Raw genomic sequence first — 17,410 nt, 5'->3', positions numbered from 1 at the left:
CTTCCTCTCCTTGCTGCTCAGCTTACTCTCTCAGAGCCCAGCTCATCGACACAGCCTTCTACATCTCTCCCATCACCCCGCTTCCTGACTTGGCTGAACTTGGATCCTGTATCAGTGTTGGTCTATTGGCCTCAGCTACATCTGAGCCGGGCAGCAGAGGTGCTCAAACAGAACAGGTGAGGGTGTGGATGCACCCAGCCCCAGCCCCGCCTGCCACAAGGCCCCATCCAAGAATAAAGGGGAGAAAGGCAGCCTGTTCTCCTGGCAGACTGCAGCAAGCGTGTAAACAGGCTGGGGAATTCAGCCACCAGGTTGACAGCCCAGCCTCCTGGGACCTCCCGTGCCACGCTGCCCCGCCAACCACTGAAATCTCAGGCTTCTGAGCTACAGCCAGTGCCGTGCTGCTTTGGTCTTCAGGGATGGATGAGCAAACAACAGTGCAAAGAACCACAAGAAAACAGAGCCACACACTGGGCCTTGTCCATAATTATTACTATAATGATTTACAAAAAAATTTTTTTCAGGCAACTGTGTTAAATTATTGTACATTTGCGGAAGAGGGAGATGGGGGTCCTGGCCACAAGGTAAATGAAGACCTCTTCTGTGGGAGAGGTGGGAGGAGGAAGTGTGCCCTCCTCACCCCCACTAGGTCTGACTTGTGATTAAGTGGCTTCCCTTCAACAAATGAAGACCATTCACCCTTCCTGTCCCAGGTACTGGTGTTAAAGGACAGGAAGCAGCAAGTCACTGAAGTGCTTTGAAGGGGAGAACGCAACACGCTGCGGCCGCCCAAACCCAGGGCATCCTCTGCTCTGGCTCCAAAGGGTCGGACTCCAGTCCAGACTCCTTATGGGGGACGGAAGAAGACTGACAAGAACTCAGTCTACACCAAGGCACCCATCCAGAAAGATGGGAGAACAGAGTGTGAAAGGGTCAGGGATGCCTAGGTGTGGCCCTCCGGGCTACTCTGTTGGGTCAGGAAGAGGAGGTGGCATGAGAAGCAGTGACACACCGGCAGGGAGCTGCTGGCTGCCCCCTCCTCCACCCCACTCCCCAAGGCTAGTTATACAGGCATCCAGGCACTCTGGCCCTGTCGGAGAAAATGGGGGTATTTGGGTGTCTGGCCTTGGAGCTCGGGGCAGCAGAGAGTCATGGGCCTAATTGGTTCTGCCAAGGGGGACACCCAGAACCGCCCAAAGCTGGGCCCCTCAATTCCCACCTTCCAGCTCAAGCCTCCCATCCATGCAGCTAATGTTACTGTGTGTGCGTGTGTGTGTGCGGAGGGCTGCAGGGAAGCACTGTTGCACCACTTGCCGGGGGTTCAGGGCATGCAGGGGGCCCCGAGGCCCAGTACGTGAACCGGACCAGAAAGGGTTAAGGACTCTGGCTCCCCTTTCCTCCCATCCTCCCAATGCTACACCTTCCTCCTTGGGCGCTAGAAGGTTTTACGATGAATAGCCCGCGAGCCATCCTCTTCGTATTCCTTTTTGGACACCCACATCTTCTTAAAAGTGTCCAGCGAGGCCAGGATGGAGCCACTGTGACGAGGGAGGGAGAGCAGTCTTGTGGACCTGAGGGCTGAGCCAACCGCCCACCCTGGGCGCCCAGAGCTCCACTTCCCTTACCTGGGAGGGAAACCCACCCACCTCCACCTGGCCTGGGCCAACCCGGGGAGAAGTGTCCAGGGCACAGTGGTCTCCTCCCAGAGCCCTCCCCGTGAGCCCCGCCTCACCCGATCCACGTGGAGTACAGCCGTTCCTGAGGGGCTGAGATCTAGAGGGAGCAAGCGGCAACGTGACTGCCCCACCCCCGCACAGAAGCCCCAGTCCCAGCCTCAGGGAGGGGGGGCCTTTCTCCCAGTGCCCGAGGCCAGGCAGCAAGTGCCTCAGCTGGCAGCAGGGGGAGCAGCAGGGCTGGGCTGGGCCTGGAAGGCAGAGGGCATCTGAGGGTGGTTCTTGCTCTTTCCTCCCCGGGTCCAGGTTGCCCAGCACCCCCATGCCCCATGGGGACTCCCCATAACCTCACCTTGATTTTGACGTCTTTGGGGGCAAGCTTCTTTACTTCACTTAGTAATCGGTCGCCAAAGCCTGTGAACACAAGGCTGGCTGAACTGGGGGTCCACATCCGACCCTTTACCACTAGCTCCCCCGCATCCAACCTCTGGTGCCCCAGCCCCAGGTGCTGCCACGCTTGTTTTTGTCATTCTTGCCAGGATTAAGGGTAAGGGCAAGCCACCCCAAAGGCATAAAAGATCCAGCAGCATGCCTACAGGTGGGCCCAGCTTCCTTCCTCAGGAAGGCAGCATGAGATAGAACCCCAAGTCACTCAGCTCTGCCCGACCCCTACACTCTCCCTCCCCCGCTGCTCTGGAGCCAAAACCGCCAGAAGCAAAGGCAAAGGCGAATGACGAGTCAGGAGAACACGCCTCCCACTTCTACCCAGCAGATGGGCAAACACACACAGTGTCGGGACGGCGCCGGGGGACTCTCGTCCATAACTGATGGGGGTGCAAGTGGCACAGCCTCTCAGGAGGGAAACTCTGGTGATATCTACCAGGTAACAAATGCACATACGCACCCTCTTCCTCAGCAATTCTAGTCCTAGGATTTTTCTTTTAGGTATGTTCTCATCACGTGAAGTAACAGTGTATGAGGTCAACCATTGCAGCATCTTTGTGATCAGAAAGAATTTCACCGTCCGCGAGGCCATCCGCAGTTAACGGTTAAATGGCACATCCATCCCATACGGCCAGATAAGAGAACTTACACTCTAGGAAAGATCTTCTGGATGTGGTGCAAAGTCAAAAATACATGGCGTGGAGCTTCAGTACACTAAGGGCTGTGTGAAAAGGGAGTGCTTATTCATGCACAGGTGTTACCTGAGAAACTAACAATTCCTGTGGGGAGGGAACTGGGTGACCAGGACAATGGGAGAAGGCAGACTTCAGCTAATACATTTTAGACCTCGTTAAACTTATCACCTATTTACAAAGTAAACAAAATTTAATTTTAAATCTTTCTCTTAAAAAAAACAAAAACTGAGCACCCAAAAAACCAACAGGAAATGGGCCATCTCCCAGGCTTCTAGGAAGCAGGATGCAGTCTGAGGGTCCAGCTGCCCTTGGCCTCCAAGTCATACTACCACCTCCCAACTGTGGTACCTTTGAAAAGTGTGGAGCCACCGGAGAGCACGATGTTGGCGAACAGCGTCCGGCGAAGGTCCATGTCAGACTTGTGGATGGCGAAGGCCAGCACCTCGTGGAGCCCCTCACTCTCATCCCCTATCAGGTCTGGCTGGAACAGCAGCTCGGGGGCCCGGAAGCGCGCTGGCCCCACCTTGGGAACACAAGATTGAGGCAGACAGGCCTCCTCCTCCTCCTCCAGGTCCTGGCATCACTCCTGCCCCCGCCCGGGGCTGGCCTGGCAACTTACGTCGAGGGTGCTGCCGTCTGGCAAGGTGTACTGCACCTTCTCCGTCTCCAGAGCCTCATCCTTCTGCGGGCTGATGGACAGGTAGCAGGCCCGCTGCAGTGGGCAGGGACACAGCCCTCAGGAGGCGGCAACCGGGACACCCGCACCCAGGGCTCAACCTTACGCCGGGTCCGACCACCCCCCGCCCCGTTCCCCACCTCCTGCCCTGCGTCACCTCTTTGATGGTCCGGACAACCTCAAACTCAGCCGAGGTGTGAAAGTCAACCCCCTCCTTGCGCAGCTGCAGCCGGAGGTAGCGGGAGACGTCGCGGCCGGCGATGTCCACCCGCATGATGGAGTGTGGCATGGCAAAGCCCTCGTAGATGGGGACGGCGTGAGTGACCCCATCCCCTGAGTCCAGAACGACTCCCGTCGTGCGTCCTGTTGCATACCTGTCACCAGGTCAGCATCCCTTCACCTCAGCCACTGAGGCATGGGGACCTCCTCACCCCTGGAAGGGACCCCGGGACATGTGCATCATCTGGTCTGAAAAAGGGACCCGTGGGACTCCCTAAAGGGACGGTCATCAGGGGGCTGTTTCTACAGGGAAGTCAGATGCCTGGTCATCCCGAGCAGGAGGCTGCCCCTAGGGAGGACGGAGATGGAGGGGCCGCAGGGCTTAGGGAGCACTCACAGGCTAAGCACGGCCTGCATGGAGATGAACAGGGCTGGCACGTTGAAGGTCTCGAAGAACACCTCTGCCGCCTTCTCCCGGTTCTTACATGGGTTGAGCGGAGCTTCCGTGAGAAGAACAGGATGCTGCAAGAGACGCCAGAGTTGCCGGCAGGTGCAAAGACAGCGTGCTGGCGCTGCAATGATCCTTCCAGAGAGCCACCCGCCCCTGTGAGCACATGAAGCTGCGGCCTGCCATCCCTCCCGACGGCACAAGCCCATCATCTGCCAGTAGTTTTACTCTTCCAAAGATCCAGCGCTCCCTGGGAAATTCTGCTCGGCGGCCACGGACTGTGTGGACCCAGGCCCACGCAACACAGAGGTGGCAGGCCCTGACAAAGCCAGAGGAAACGAGGAAGCCTGACTGGGATGCCGTGGGCAGGGAGAGGACACCACAGGGAGAACTGGGCCCCCCGGCGGGAGGGGCCGCTGCCCCACCTCCTCGGAGAAGGTCTGCAGCTGGTCCTTGGAGTAGACGTACTGCCAGATGCGCTCCATGTCGTTCCAGTCCCGCACCACTCCGTGCTCCATGGGGTAGCGGATGGTCAGCAGCCCCCGGTGCTCCTGCGGAGGGGGGAGGCCAGCTGTGGCACCAGACATTCACCCAGCAACTGCTCCCCGCCCGCCTGGGAGCTGCCCCTTCATCCGCTCGCCGGGTGTCCCCATGCCCCATGACAGGTCCTGAACCCAGCACAGGTTCATCTGTCCAACTGCTTCTCAGGCTCTCAGAGCCCAGCCAGTCTCCAAGGCCAGGACCAGAGAGGGTGGCAGATGGCCTCAGAGAAGAGACGCCCAGGGCCCTCTCTGGCGGTACAGCTCTGATCACCAGTCAAGGCTCCTGGGACAATGAAGACCCCCAAACCCAGAAAAAGGCAGGCTCCACAGGTATTACCTCTGCTTTTGGTCCGATGAAGAGGTCCCCTTCCAGGGCTCCAGCCATCACCCGCATGTGTTTGGGGCGCCCGACACTGCGAAGACAGGAGAGGTCAGGGAGGTGGGCAGGGGGCACAGCTGAGCCCAGTCCAGGAAGACCAAAGTCCAACTCCAATGGTCAAGAGGGTAACTGTACTCAAAGCATCAGAAGGTGGCCACGGGGCAAAGGTCAGAACCTAGGCCTATGGGCCACGGGACTACAGAGCAGGCCTTGGCAGGACAGAAGGCTCAGGGTCAGAAGACGAGGTGTCACTTCCATTTCCCACCAGCCCTCCCAGAGACGGCTGAGAGCTCTGTAATGTCAGCCCTGGCAGAGGGTCAGCTTCTGTAGCCACGATGACTCAGCCCACGCTCTCGATTTCAGGAGGGCAGACCAAGGCGGGGTGGCCCCAGGAAACTGGGCTGTGGCTCCCGTGTACACCCCTCTCTCACTCAGTCATTCCTGCCCCTTCCCACTGCCAGGGCTTCCAGAACAGAGATGCAATTCTTGGCAGAGTGGACGGGCTACCATTACAAAATCTGACCCAAGTTCCCTGCACATCAAGAGGAACCTTTAATTACATTCAACGTGAGTTCAAAAGGAAAGCTGAGGCCCCACTGGATGCTTTAGGCTGGCTCTGTCTTGATATAGCCAGCCATTTCAGGGGCCTTAGGACTCCCCCACCCCGGCTTGGGCCACTAAACCCTAAAACCTCCAGGATTTGAGATGAGACACGGCCGAGGGAAAACTTCCCGATGGGCTACAGTGGCCGGAGAAGCACTCCAGGCTTTCTCCAGGTTTCACCTCCCCCTCACCTCTGCCACCACTGGCACCATTCAGGCAAAGACCCTCCTTGACTGAACAAAATATTTTCTAGAGTCTGAAACTAAATGGGCCCTGAAGAAAACATTTCCCGGGAGGAAGGGGTGGCATTAACTCCCCACTTTTTCCTCTGAGTCTAGGTCTCTCTCCTGGAGATGTCTCTCTTTTATTCTTGCTGCTGCTACCACACCCTGTCCCGAGGGGAATGCTGGTGGCTTCTCCTCCTTCCTGGCTAAAGGAGGGACCAAAATCAGCCTCCAAAGAGGAGGGGGAAGCCCAGAGCACAGGTCTTCTCCTTCCAGCGCCCTTAAGAGCAACAGCTTCACAAATCTGGAGTCTTCCCTACAGGTGGGGACAAGAGTTGGCCTCAAAGAGAGCTGTGACACAGGACCCACGTTCTCTACGGAAGCAAACCGAAGGGTTAGGGATGCTGCCTGAGCAACACTTACTAGTTTGGGAAACAGTATTTGGGAATCTGGTCTCCTGCAAAGCCAGCCTTGATCACCCCCGAACCCTGCAAAGAAATTCAATGTTTAGCTCCCAACATTCACCTCCAGATGAAGGCAGTGCCTTGCCATGGGGAGGGCTGCTGCCCCACCATGGCAGCCCGGGGTGGCAGCCTGAGATCCTGCCAAGAGGGCAAGGCCATTTACAAGTACACCAGTGCTTCAAAACCGGGAGCGATTTTGCATTCCCTCCCCCAAATTTGACAACGTCTGGAGACTGGGGAGCGGGGGCTGCCACTCGCTTCTAGGTAGAGGCCAGGGATGCTGTTATACATCTTAAAAGGCACAAGACAGCCCCACATAACCAAGAATTATCCAGGCCAAAATGTCACTAGTGTGGAGATGGAGGAACCATGAAGTACATCCTCGTCTGCACACTCCAAGGTCAGCTCCAGGCAGGAGCTGCACAAGCTACTCCCAAAACCCAGCTAGAAGCAACCCATAAGCTTTTTGCAACACTCTGGCCCCCTCCCCTCAGCAACCATGGGCCACATATAGGACCTGCTGGGGAAGATCACTGGGTTCACTGGGACAACTGGCACCTCTCCTCAAGTGGCTTCTCCAGAGACTACAGGAGGACAGCTTGGTCTTGCCACTGCTCCAGCACGGAAGCTGGACTTAGAATATCTTAAAGGGAACCTGGCGTCTAGAAACCTCCCACTCACTGCAGGAATGAGCATCTCAACCCCTCTTCCCATAGATCTCCATCACAACCCTTGGGGTCCGCAAAGCAGAAATAAACACCCCCAAGTTACACAGGAGGGGCTGGAAGCCCAGAGGAACCAAACAGGTTGCCCTCTAAACTCATTAACTTGTTGATTAGCCCGCCAAGTAAGGAACTGGCCTGATCTTTCCTGTAGCCTGATGGAGAGCATCCTCCAAGCCCAGCTCTAGCCTTATTAAACATCCCCTGCTGTGACTCAGGGCACGTACATGGGTACTCCAAAAAAGACAGCCGTTCAGGGATTACAGGGAGACAGATCCCAGAAAGAGAAGTGAGTCATTATCAAAAACTCCAAGGCCCACACACCAGAGGCAGATACCCAGCTAGGGGCAGATCCACAGATCCCTGCCCTTCATTTTCTTCCCGTGGACCAGAAAACATGCTGAGCCCCAGTGCTGAAGGACAAACCACAATGAAGCCAGGCAACTTTCCTCTGAGGTTTGCAAACAATGTTCCCAAACTGCTAAGGGTCCTGGGAAGAGGAGTCCTGAATTCTCTCCACTGCCCTGCCGGCTGTGGAACTTCTGCTTGGCTCGGGGAGCACTTAAGGAGAGGGTCAAAGTAGCCAAGTGGTCAGCCAGGTGGCGGCGGCTATGTGGTGGGCAGAGCTTAACTTGCATTTTCCCCAGTCCCAGGAAAAGGGCGCAGTAGGGCCTGCCCACTCTGGTAGTGCTGCCTGGGGGTGCAGCACTTGGAAAGAGCTGTTGTAGAGGTCCCCAGGCCAACCTTCTCCAAAAGATGGGGCCAGCAGTGTGCAAGAGGACAGCCAGGGCCACAGCCTGAGAAGGGGTAAAGGGGCTGGGGTCGAAACCTGCCCAGCAACCCCACTCTCAACTGAGAAAGGTCCGGGGTGCCTCGGCCGGGCCGCCCGACTGTCACCCCACCTCTCCGGATGCTGACCAAGGGCCGCCAGAACGATGGGACCCCCTTCTTCTACGGACCTCCCCGCCCGGCTCAGGGAGGGCTCGGGCTGGGGTTCCGCCGCGCCAGCGGGGGGCTGGCCCCGTGGCCCCAACTACAGGGCCAGGTGGGGACGGCCGGCAGGGGTGGCGGGCGGGCAGTGAGCTAGAGGGACCAGCCGAGTCTGTCGGGGGTCCCCGCGTGCACTGCCGCGTGCGCCCTCCCCCCGGCTGCCGAGCCTCACGTTGTCGATGACCACGGGCTGGTTGGCGATGATGTCGTAGGACTCCATGGCCGGGCCGGGCCGGCCCTGCCCAGCAGGCGGGCTGCAGGAGTGACCAACTGCGGCCTGGCGTGCTGACCGGGACAGCGGTGGCTCCTGACGCGGTACCGCGCCCCTCCCTCCCCGAGCGCGCAGCCTACGCAAGCCCGGCGGAGTTTTCTGGGGGGCGGGCCCCGCGGCCAATCACCGCTCCCACCTGGGCAGATTGACGGCGGGCCCCCGGGTCCCGCGGCGGGCAAAGGGGCGGGGCCGCCTGTCCTGGCCAGCCAATGGAGACGGCCCGGAGGAATTGCTGGGGAGCTTCCAAGGTAGGCTGCACCGTGTGGGGGTGACGTCATTGCCCCGCGCTTAAGGAGGAGGCGGTCAGCGAGTGGTGGGCTGCTAGGTCGCCTGTCCAGGGAGACTGCTTTCCCGAGCTTCAGCACCTCCGACCACGCTTCTTCGTGAGCTCGCCGTCCCCGAGGAGACCGGCGGTGGATATTTCCCCCAAAGCATTTCTTTATTGAGCACTGAGGAGGATCCTTTTCCTTGTAAAAATGACAGTTTCGTGGTAACGGTAGCTGGAGTGAATGGAACACCTGCTACGTGCTTGCGGAGCACTCCTACCCACTTTACATAGATTACTATATTACACCCTTGCAATAACTGTATGAGGTATTATTATTCCCATTTTACAGATTTGGGAACCGAGGAGGCTCACGCGTGTGTAACTTGCCCAAGGCTATCCAGCTGGCAGCAGCTGGGATTAGCTTGCGGTCAGCCTCCAGCCGCGTTGGGGTCAACTGCTGCAACAGGGCAAGAAGATACCGAGTCCTGAATTCATTGACCAAACTGAGCCATAGTTATTTGCCGCTCTGTATAACTTTCCCACTAGACTGTGAGATTAAATTCGGTAAAGCTGAAGCACGACATCATACAGAAGAGTGCAGAAATCATAAATGTACATTTCAGTGAATTATTAGCATGTGGATACGCCCGTATAACCATCACTGAGTTTAAGAATCAGAGCATGACCAGCTCCCTGGTAGCCTCCCACCCGTCTCGTTCACTGCCCTATTCCTCCTCCGAGGTGACCACTATCCTGCATTCTACCGGTCACCACAGGTTAGTTTTGACTATTTTGGAATTTTATGCAAATAGAATCATAGGTAGGTGTTCATTTGTATTTGGTGTCTATGCATTCATAAAATGGGTCAACGTGCAATTGTTTAAGATAATGAAGGAGTTATATATAATCTGATATGAAATACATCAGGACATATGGCTAAGTCAAAGCAAAGAAAGCCAGTCACAGTGTCCAGAATGTTCTATGTGTGAATGGCTCTGAAGAGTGTATGAGGCACCTTCAAGACTCTTTAATATGGGAAAGGGGCCACCGTAAATGCGGGGAAATGAAGGGCAAATTCTTTTTACAATGTAAACTTTTAAATTTTGGTGTTTTTAACTTGTTCTGTGTCTCTCTGCTTTGCAAATAAGATCATCTATACCATTTTTTCTAGATTCCACATATATGTGTTAATATACGATATTTGTTTTTCTGTCTGACTTACTTCACTCTGTATGACACTCTCTAGGCCCATCCACATCTCTACAAATGACCCAATTTTGTTCCTTTTAATGGCTGAATAATATTCCATTCTATATATGTACCACATCTTCTTTATCCATTCCTCTGTTGACGGACACTTACGTTGCTTCCATGTCCTGGCTATTGTAAATAGTGCTGCTATGAACACTGGGGTGCATGTGTCTTTTTGAATTATGGTTTTCTCCGGGTATATGCCCAGTAGTGGGATTGCTGGGTCATATGTATATCCACTCTTTTTTAGATTCTTTTTCTTAACCCATTTTTAAGTGTACAGTTCAGTGGTATTAAATACATTCATAATGTTGTGCAACCATTACCACCATCCATCTCCAGAAGTTTTTTCACCTTATAAAACTGAAACTCTATACTCATTAAACAATAACTCCCCATTCCCCATGTGACAGAATTTCCTTCCTTTTTACAGCTGAATTATATTCCATTGTATGTATATACCACATTTTGCTTATCCATTCATCTATTGATGAATTCTTGGGTTGCTTCCACATTTTAGCTATTGTAAATAACACTGCTGTGAACATTGGTGTATAAATACCTCTTTGAGACTTTGCTTTCAATTCTCTGGGATATATAACCAGATATGGGATTGCTGGATCATATTATAATTCTATTTTTGATTGTTTGAAGAACAGCCATACTGTTTTCCATAGTGGGTGCATCATTTTTCATTCCCAACAACAGTGCACAAGGGTTCCAGTTTCTCCACAGCCTCACCACGCTGGTTAGTTTCTGTTTTTGTTTTTGTTTTGGATTGTGGCCATCCTAATTGGTATATGGTGGTAGCTCATCATAGGTTTGATTTGCATTTCTCTAATGATTCATGATGTTGCGTATCTTTTCATTTGCTTATTGGCTATTTGTATATCTTCTTTGGGTACATGTCTATTCAAGTCCTTTACCATTTTTTTTTTTTGGCTGTGTTGGGTCTTCGTTGCTGCGCGTGGGCTTTCTGTAGTTGCGGTGAGTAGAGGCTGCTCCTTATTGTGGTGCGCAGGCTTCTGATTGCCGTGGTTTCTCTTGTTGAGGAGCACGGGATTTAGGTGCACGGGCTTCAGTAGTTGTGGCGAACGGGCTTAGTTGCTCTGTGGCATGTGGGATCTTCCCGGACCAGGGGTCGAACCTGTGTCCCCTGCGTTAGCAGGCGGATTCTTAACCACTGCGCCACCAGGGAAGTCCCCTTTACCCATTTTTGAATTGGGTTTTTTTTTTTTTAGTGGCAATTAAATCCTGAGTTTTTATTTATTTATTTATTTATTTATTTATTTATTTATTTATTTATTTATTTATTTATTTATTTATTTATTTATTTGCGGTATGCGGGCCTCTTACTGTTGTGGCCTCTCCCGTTGCGGAGCACAGGCTCCGGACGCGCAGGCTCAGCGGCCATGGCTCACGAGCCCAGCCGCTCCACGGCATGTGGGATCTTCCCGGACCGCAGCACGAACCCGTGTCCCCTGCATCGGCAGGCGGACTCTCAACCACTGCGCCACCAGGGAAGCCCTTGAATTGGGTTTTTTGGTGAGTTTTAGGAGTTCTCTATATTTTGAATATTAATCCCTTATCAAATATGTGGTTTGCAAATATTTTCTATGGGTTGCCTTTTTACTCTGTTAATAATGTCTTTTGATACACAAAAGTTAAAAATTTTCACGAAATCTAATTTCCCTATTTTTTTCTTTTGTTGCCTGTGCCTTTGGTGTCGTATCTGAGATATCATCGCCAAATTCAATGTCCTGAAGCTTTGCCCTATGTTTTATTCTAAGAGTTTTGTAGTTTTAGCTCTTATATTTGTCTTTGACCCATTTGAGTTAATTTTTGTATATGAGGTTAGGTAAGAGTCCAATTTCATTCTTTTGCACGTGGATGTCCAGTTTTCCCAGCACCATTTGTTGAAAGGATTTACCTTTCCCTGCTGAAAGGTTTCAACATCCTTGACAAAAATCACTTGACCATATATGTGGGGGCTTATTTCTGGGCTGTCTATTCTATTCCATTGGTCTATATGTCTGTCTTTATGATATATCCCTTTGTTTTTTTTGGCTGCGCTGGGCAGCTTGTGGGATCTTTGTTCCTCAACCAGGGATGGAACCCGCGCCCCCTGCAGTGGAAGTGCAGAGTCCTAACCATTGGACCACCAGGGATTTCCCGATATATATTACTTAAAAAAAAATAAATTTAGTTATTTATTTATTTTTGGCTGTGTTGGGTCTTCATTGCTGTGCGCGGGCTTTCTCTAGTTGAGGTGAGCAGGGGTTACTCTTTGTTGCGGTGCGCAGGCTTCTCATTCTCATGGCTTCTCTTGTTGTGGAGCACGGGCTCTAGGCGCTCTAGAGTTTTTTTCAGTAATTTTTTCTCAATTTCAGTAGTTGTGGCACGTGGGCTCAGTAGTTGTGGCTTGCGGGCTCTAGAGCTCAGGCTCAGTAGTTGTGGCGCACGGGCTTAGTTGCTCCATGGCATGTGGGATCTTCCTGGGCCAGGGCTTGAACCTGTGTCCCTTGCATTGGCAGGCAGATTCTTAACCACTGCGCCAGCAGGGAATCCCCTGATAAAGAGTATAACTACTCTATATCAAATTGAGAAAATTCCCTTTGTTCTCTAGCTAATGGGAGTTTTATCCTGAATGGATGTTTGATTTTGTCAAATGCTTTTTCTGATCATCTGTTGTGATGAGCATATGATTTTTGTATTAACATGATGAATTACACTGATTTATTTTTGAATCTTCAATCAGTTTTACATTCCTGGAATAAATGTCATTTCGTTATGATATATTATCGTTTAAAAAAATATTGTTGGATTCAATTTGCTAAAAGTTTGTTAAGAATTCTTACATCTATGTTTATGAAAGATACTGGCCTATACTTTTCTTTTCCTGTAATCTTTGTCTGGCTTGTTATCAGGATAATGCTCGTCTCATAGAATGAATTGGAAAGTACTCTCTCAATTTCAGTTTTTCAGAAGAGTTTGTGTAGAAGTGATGATGTTTCTTCCTTATTGATAGAGTTAACAAGTGAAGCCGTCTGGGTTTTGAGTTTTCTTTGTGGGAAGGTTTTTATCCAAAAAGTCAAGTCCTTTAATATGGAGCTGATTTCTTTTTAAAAGAAAAGCAATTGGGGCTTCCCTGGTGGCGCAGTGGTTGAGAGTCCGCCTGCTGATGCAGGGGACGCGGGTTTGTGCCCCGGTCTGGGAGGATCCCATATGCTGCGGAGCGGCTGGGCCCGTGAGCCATGGCCGCTGAGCCTGCGCGTCCGGAGCCTGTGCTCCGCAGCGGGAGAGGCCACAACAGTGAGAGGCCTGCGTACCGCAAAAAAAAAAAATGTGTACTGGAACCCAAGTCCAGTGCTATTTCCCCTAGAGCAGGCCAACTGCAGGATGTTTCTCTCAAATACCATGCATGAGTGTATCGATTTAAAAAGAATTACATGCAGATCCAGTGAAAGATTGGCTCACAGCTAAAGTTTACTTTCCCATAGGTTATCCTCAACAAAAGAGCTTGAGAGATGCCAACTTTGCATTGAGTTCAAATAAGCGAGAAGAACATTTGGTTAAACTATTTGGTAAGTAATCTCCCCACATGAAACTGTCAGGCTGTATGAAGAGTCTCATGCGTGTCCGTGGTGGTCTCCCAGATAACCTTTCCTGCTGCTCTGATGGGAAGGAAAGTGCTTTGCTTTGAGGCTAGAACGGGTTCTCTAAGTGTCAGAGTCTCAAGAAATTAAGAAAAACATAGAAGATAAACAGTTGGAAAGGATTCTGCTCCTCAAGCAGGGGTCCATGTAGCAGCAGCAGGGCCACCATCTGGGATCTATTGGAAAAGCAGTGTCAGATCCCAGCTCAGACCAGCTGCATCACATCTGCCTAGTTGAGGTCCCCAGTCGAATTCTGCATGTGGTAGAGAGGGTGAGGCCCTGAGGCTGAGATAGACCTTCTCCCAGGTCCTCAGCCCTAACTGAGCATGAGAATCCCCTGGGAGATTGTTAAAAAGAGACACGTGATCAGATTTCCTGACATGGGAAATCTACCTTTGCATCAGTAGTTTTTAAAGCTCTCCAGGTGATTCTAGGCTGGGACTCATTGATCTATTCCAAGCCTCCCAGGTAAACTTGAGAAAAACCAAGGCCTAGATAGAAGATGGTTGGGTACGAAGCTCCAGGAATACATCTCTTCACCGAAGCTAGAACTGAGCTGGCAAGATCTATCTTAAGCAACTATTTTGGAACAAGAGATGAACATTTGCATAGTCCAGTAAAGAGCTTGATGAAGAGGTTGGTAAATTTTAGTGAATTTCAGTGTTCCATGTAGATCCTACCGTTCTCCATCCCCCAGCCCCATGGCAGGTAGCCAAGTGTTTTGCAGCCCACATTCTCAGTGTGGCTTCCTGGTGCCAGAATCTGGGTGTGTGTTGATCACTGCCTTTGACCACTGAGGGCTGGCACTGAGGCTGGCCATTTCACATGATAGTTTCACTATCATGACCTCAAGAGCTTCCAAGAAATTCTGTCAAAGAGATTAAAAAGACAGTATTTTTTGTTTTTCTCCTTTTGAAATATAGACACTTACGGAAACCTTTGTCAGGCCACCGAGTGACTGCAGACGTAACAAACTGGAAATTCAGCACCCATACACAGTAAGGAATATACACTTTGCCAAAATAGTTTGGAGAAGTCACAAATGCATGGTTCCAGCCCTCAACAAGCCGAAACTGTCCATCCCTGAGGAGTGGGAGAATGAGATTTCCAAAGTTACCCAAATAGAATGTGTAGCTCTCACCAAAAGAATTATGAAGCATACAAAGAAACAGGACAGTATGGCCCATTCACAGGAAAAAAAAAAAAAAAGAAATAGTAAGAACCCATCTCTGAGGAAGCCTAGGCACTGGAATTATTCATCAAAGATATTAAATCAACTGTCTTTAATATATTTAATCAGTAAAGGAAATGATGGACAAAGAAGGAAATAAGGAAAACAATGTTTGAACAGAGTAGGAATATCAGTAAAGAAATAGAAGTTAGAAAAATGGGGAGGGTGGGAGGGAGGGAGACGCAAGAGGGAAGAGATATGGGAACATATGTATATGTATAACTGATTCACTTTGTTATAAAGCAGAAACTAACACACCATTGTAAAGCAATTATACCCCAATAAAGATGTTTAAAAAAAAAAAAAAAGAAGTTAGAAAAATGAGCCAAAGGGAAATTCGGAAGTTGAAAAGTACAGTAAGTGAAACGAAAAACCCACTGGAGGGATGTGACAGCAGATTTGAACAGGCAGAATTAAGGATCCCTGACTTTGACCTGGGACACTTGAAATTATCCAGTCTGAGGAGCAGAAAGAAAAAAATGAAATAAATAAACAGAGCATGAGGGACTGTGAGACACCATCAAGAGTACCAACATATACGTTTTAGAAGTCCCAGAAGGAAAAGCGAGCAAACGACAGAGAACATATTTGAGGAAATAATGCTCCAAAACTTCCCAGATCTGATGATTATACACATCCAAGAAGCTCTACAAACTCCAGGCAAGGTATATGGAAGAGACCGACACTAGAGCACATTATAGTCAAACTGTTGAAATCAAAAGACAATCTTGTCAGCATGAAAGAGAGAAGCGACATTATGTACAAGGGATCCTCAATACGATTAATGGCCGATTTCAACACAAAAATCATGGAAGCCAGAAGCAGTGATATGACATATTTAAAGTCCTGAAAGAAAAGTACTGTCAACCAAGAATTCTGCATCTGACAAAACTATTCTTTGATCATGGAGGAGAAATTAAGACATTTCCAGATAAATATAAGCTAAGAGATCTGCCCTGTTAGAAATACTAAAGGGAATACTTCAGACTGAAATGAAACAATACTAGACAGTAACTCAAAGCCATAAGGAAAAAAATAAAGAGTAGCTATCTTATTTTCCAGCAAAACAGATTTCAAATAAAAAAATTTACAAAAGACAAGGATGTTATATATTGATAAGGGTTCAACACAGAAAGAAGACATAACAACTATAAACACATATCACACAGCAACAGAACCCCCAAATATATGAACCAATAATGGACAGAATTGAATGAAGAAATAGTTCTACAATAATAGTTGGAGACAGTAACCCATTCTCAATAACACATAGGACTAGAAAGATAATAAGGAAATAGAAGACTTGACCAACAGTATAAACCAATTAGACTTAACAAGCATGTACAGAACACGCCACCCAACAACAGCAGAAAATACATTCTTATCAAGTGCACATAGAACGTTCTCCATATGTTGGCCACAAAACAACTCTGAATAAATTGAAGAAGATATAAATCATATAAAGTATCTTTCTTGATCCCAATGGAATGAAACTAGAAGTTTACAACAGAGGGAAAACTAGAAAATACACAAATATGTGGAAATAAAGCAACAGACTCTTAAATAACCAATAAGAAATTAGAAATTACCTTGAGATGAATGAAAATCAAATACGACATACCAAAACTTATGCAGCAAAAACAATGCTAACAGGGAAATTTATAACTATAAATGCATACATTAAAAATAAGAAAGATCTCAAACAACTAACCTATCTGTATACTTTGAGAAATAAGAAAAACAATAGCAAACTAAATTCAAAGCTAGCAGGATGAAGAAGATGATAAAGAATAGAATGGAAATACATGAAACAGAGAATAGAAAAACAATAGAGAAAAATCAATGAAACCAAAGATTGGTTCCTTAAAAAGATAACAAAACTAACAAATCTTTAGGTAGATTGAATGAGAAAAAAAGAGAGAAGCCTCAATTATTAGTTAAGAATTGTGGGGACATTACTATAATCACAGAAATAAAAAGGATTATAAGAGAATACTATGAACAATCATATGCCAAAAAACTGGATAACTTAGACGAAATGAGCACATTCCTAGAAACACACAAACTACCAAAACTGATTCAGAAGAAATAGAAAATTGGAATAGACTTGTAATAAACAAAGAGACTGAATCAGTAATCAAAACCTCCTAACAAGGAAGAGCCCAGATTCAAGTTGCTTCACTGGTGAATGCTACCAGACATATAAATGAGCTAACACTAATGCTTCTCTAACTCTTCCAAAAAATTGAAGAGGAGGAAGCGCTTCCTAACTAGTTCTAAGAGGCCAGTATACCCTGATACCAAAGCCAGACAAAGACGTTTTAAGAAAACTACAGAGCAATATCAGTTGTACATATAAATGCAAAATTCCCCAACAAAATGCTAGAAAACCGAACCCGACATCGTATTAAAAGGATTATACACCAGACCAAGTGGGATTTATTCCTGGAATGCAAGCATCGTTCAACATAGGAAAATCAATCAATGTAATAGACTACATTAACAGAATGAAATACAAAACCACGGGATCATGTCAACTGATGCAGAAAAAGCATTTCAGGAATTCTGGGTTTGCCCTTCTTCCATGTGTGCTGTTAAAGAGGCTTCAAGGGCTTCCCTGGTGGCGCAGTGGTTGAGAGTCCGCCTGCCGATGC

General features: G+C 49.2%; 1 protein-coding gene across 1 annotated transcript; it reads right to left on the bottom strand.

Annotated features, from left to right (window-relative positions):
• Positions 1-468: 468 nt before the first annotated feature.
• On the bottom strand, positions 469-8,410 carry ACTR1B (actin related protein 1B). Its single transcript, XM_060027312.1, has 11 exons — positions 8,252-8,410; positions 6,327-6,391; positions 5,035-5,110; positions 4,581-4,706; positions 4,105-4,229; positions 3,646-3,862; positions 3,432-3,524; positions 3,161-3,335; positions 2,026-2,087; positions 1,733-1,773; positions 469-1,538 (listed from the first exon to the last, which is right to left on the bottom strand). Exons 1-11 carry the CDS (start codon positions 8,297-8,299, stop codon positions 1,436-1,438), a joined length of 1,131 nt encoding a protein of 376 aa, XP_059883295.1. The 5' UTR covers positions 8,300-8,410; the 3' UTR covers positions 469-1,435.
• Between the last annotated feature and the right edge of the window lie 9,000 nt (positions 8,411-17,410).

This window comes from Delphinus delphis, chromosome 12, assembly GCF_949987515.2.
Source record: "Delphinus delphis chromosome 12, mDelDel1.2, whole genome shotgun sequence".
Lineage (NCBI taxonomy): Eukaryota > Metazoa > Chordata > Mammalia > Artiodactyla > Delphinidae > Delphinus > Delphinus delphis.
The sequence above is the reverse complement of the archived record's forward strand: the minus strand, read 5'-3'. Positions and strand labels throughout refer to the sequence as shown.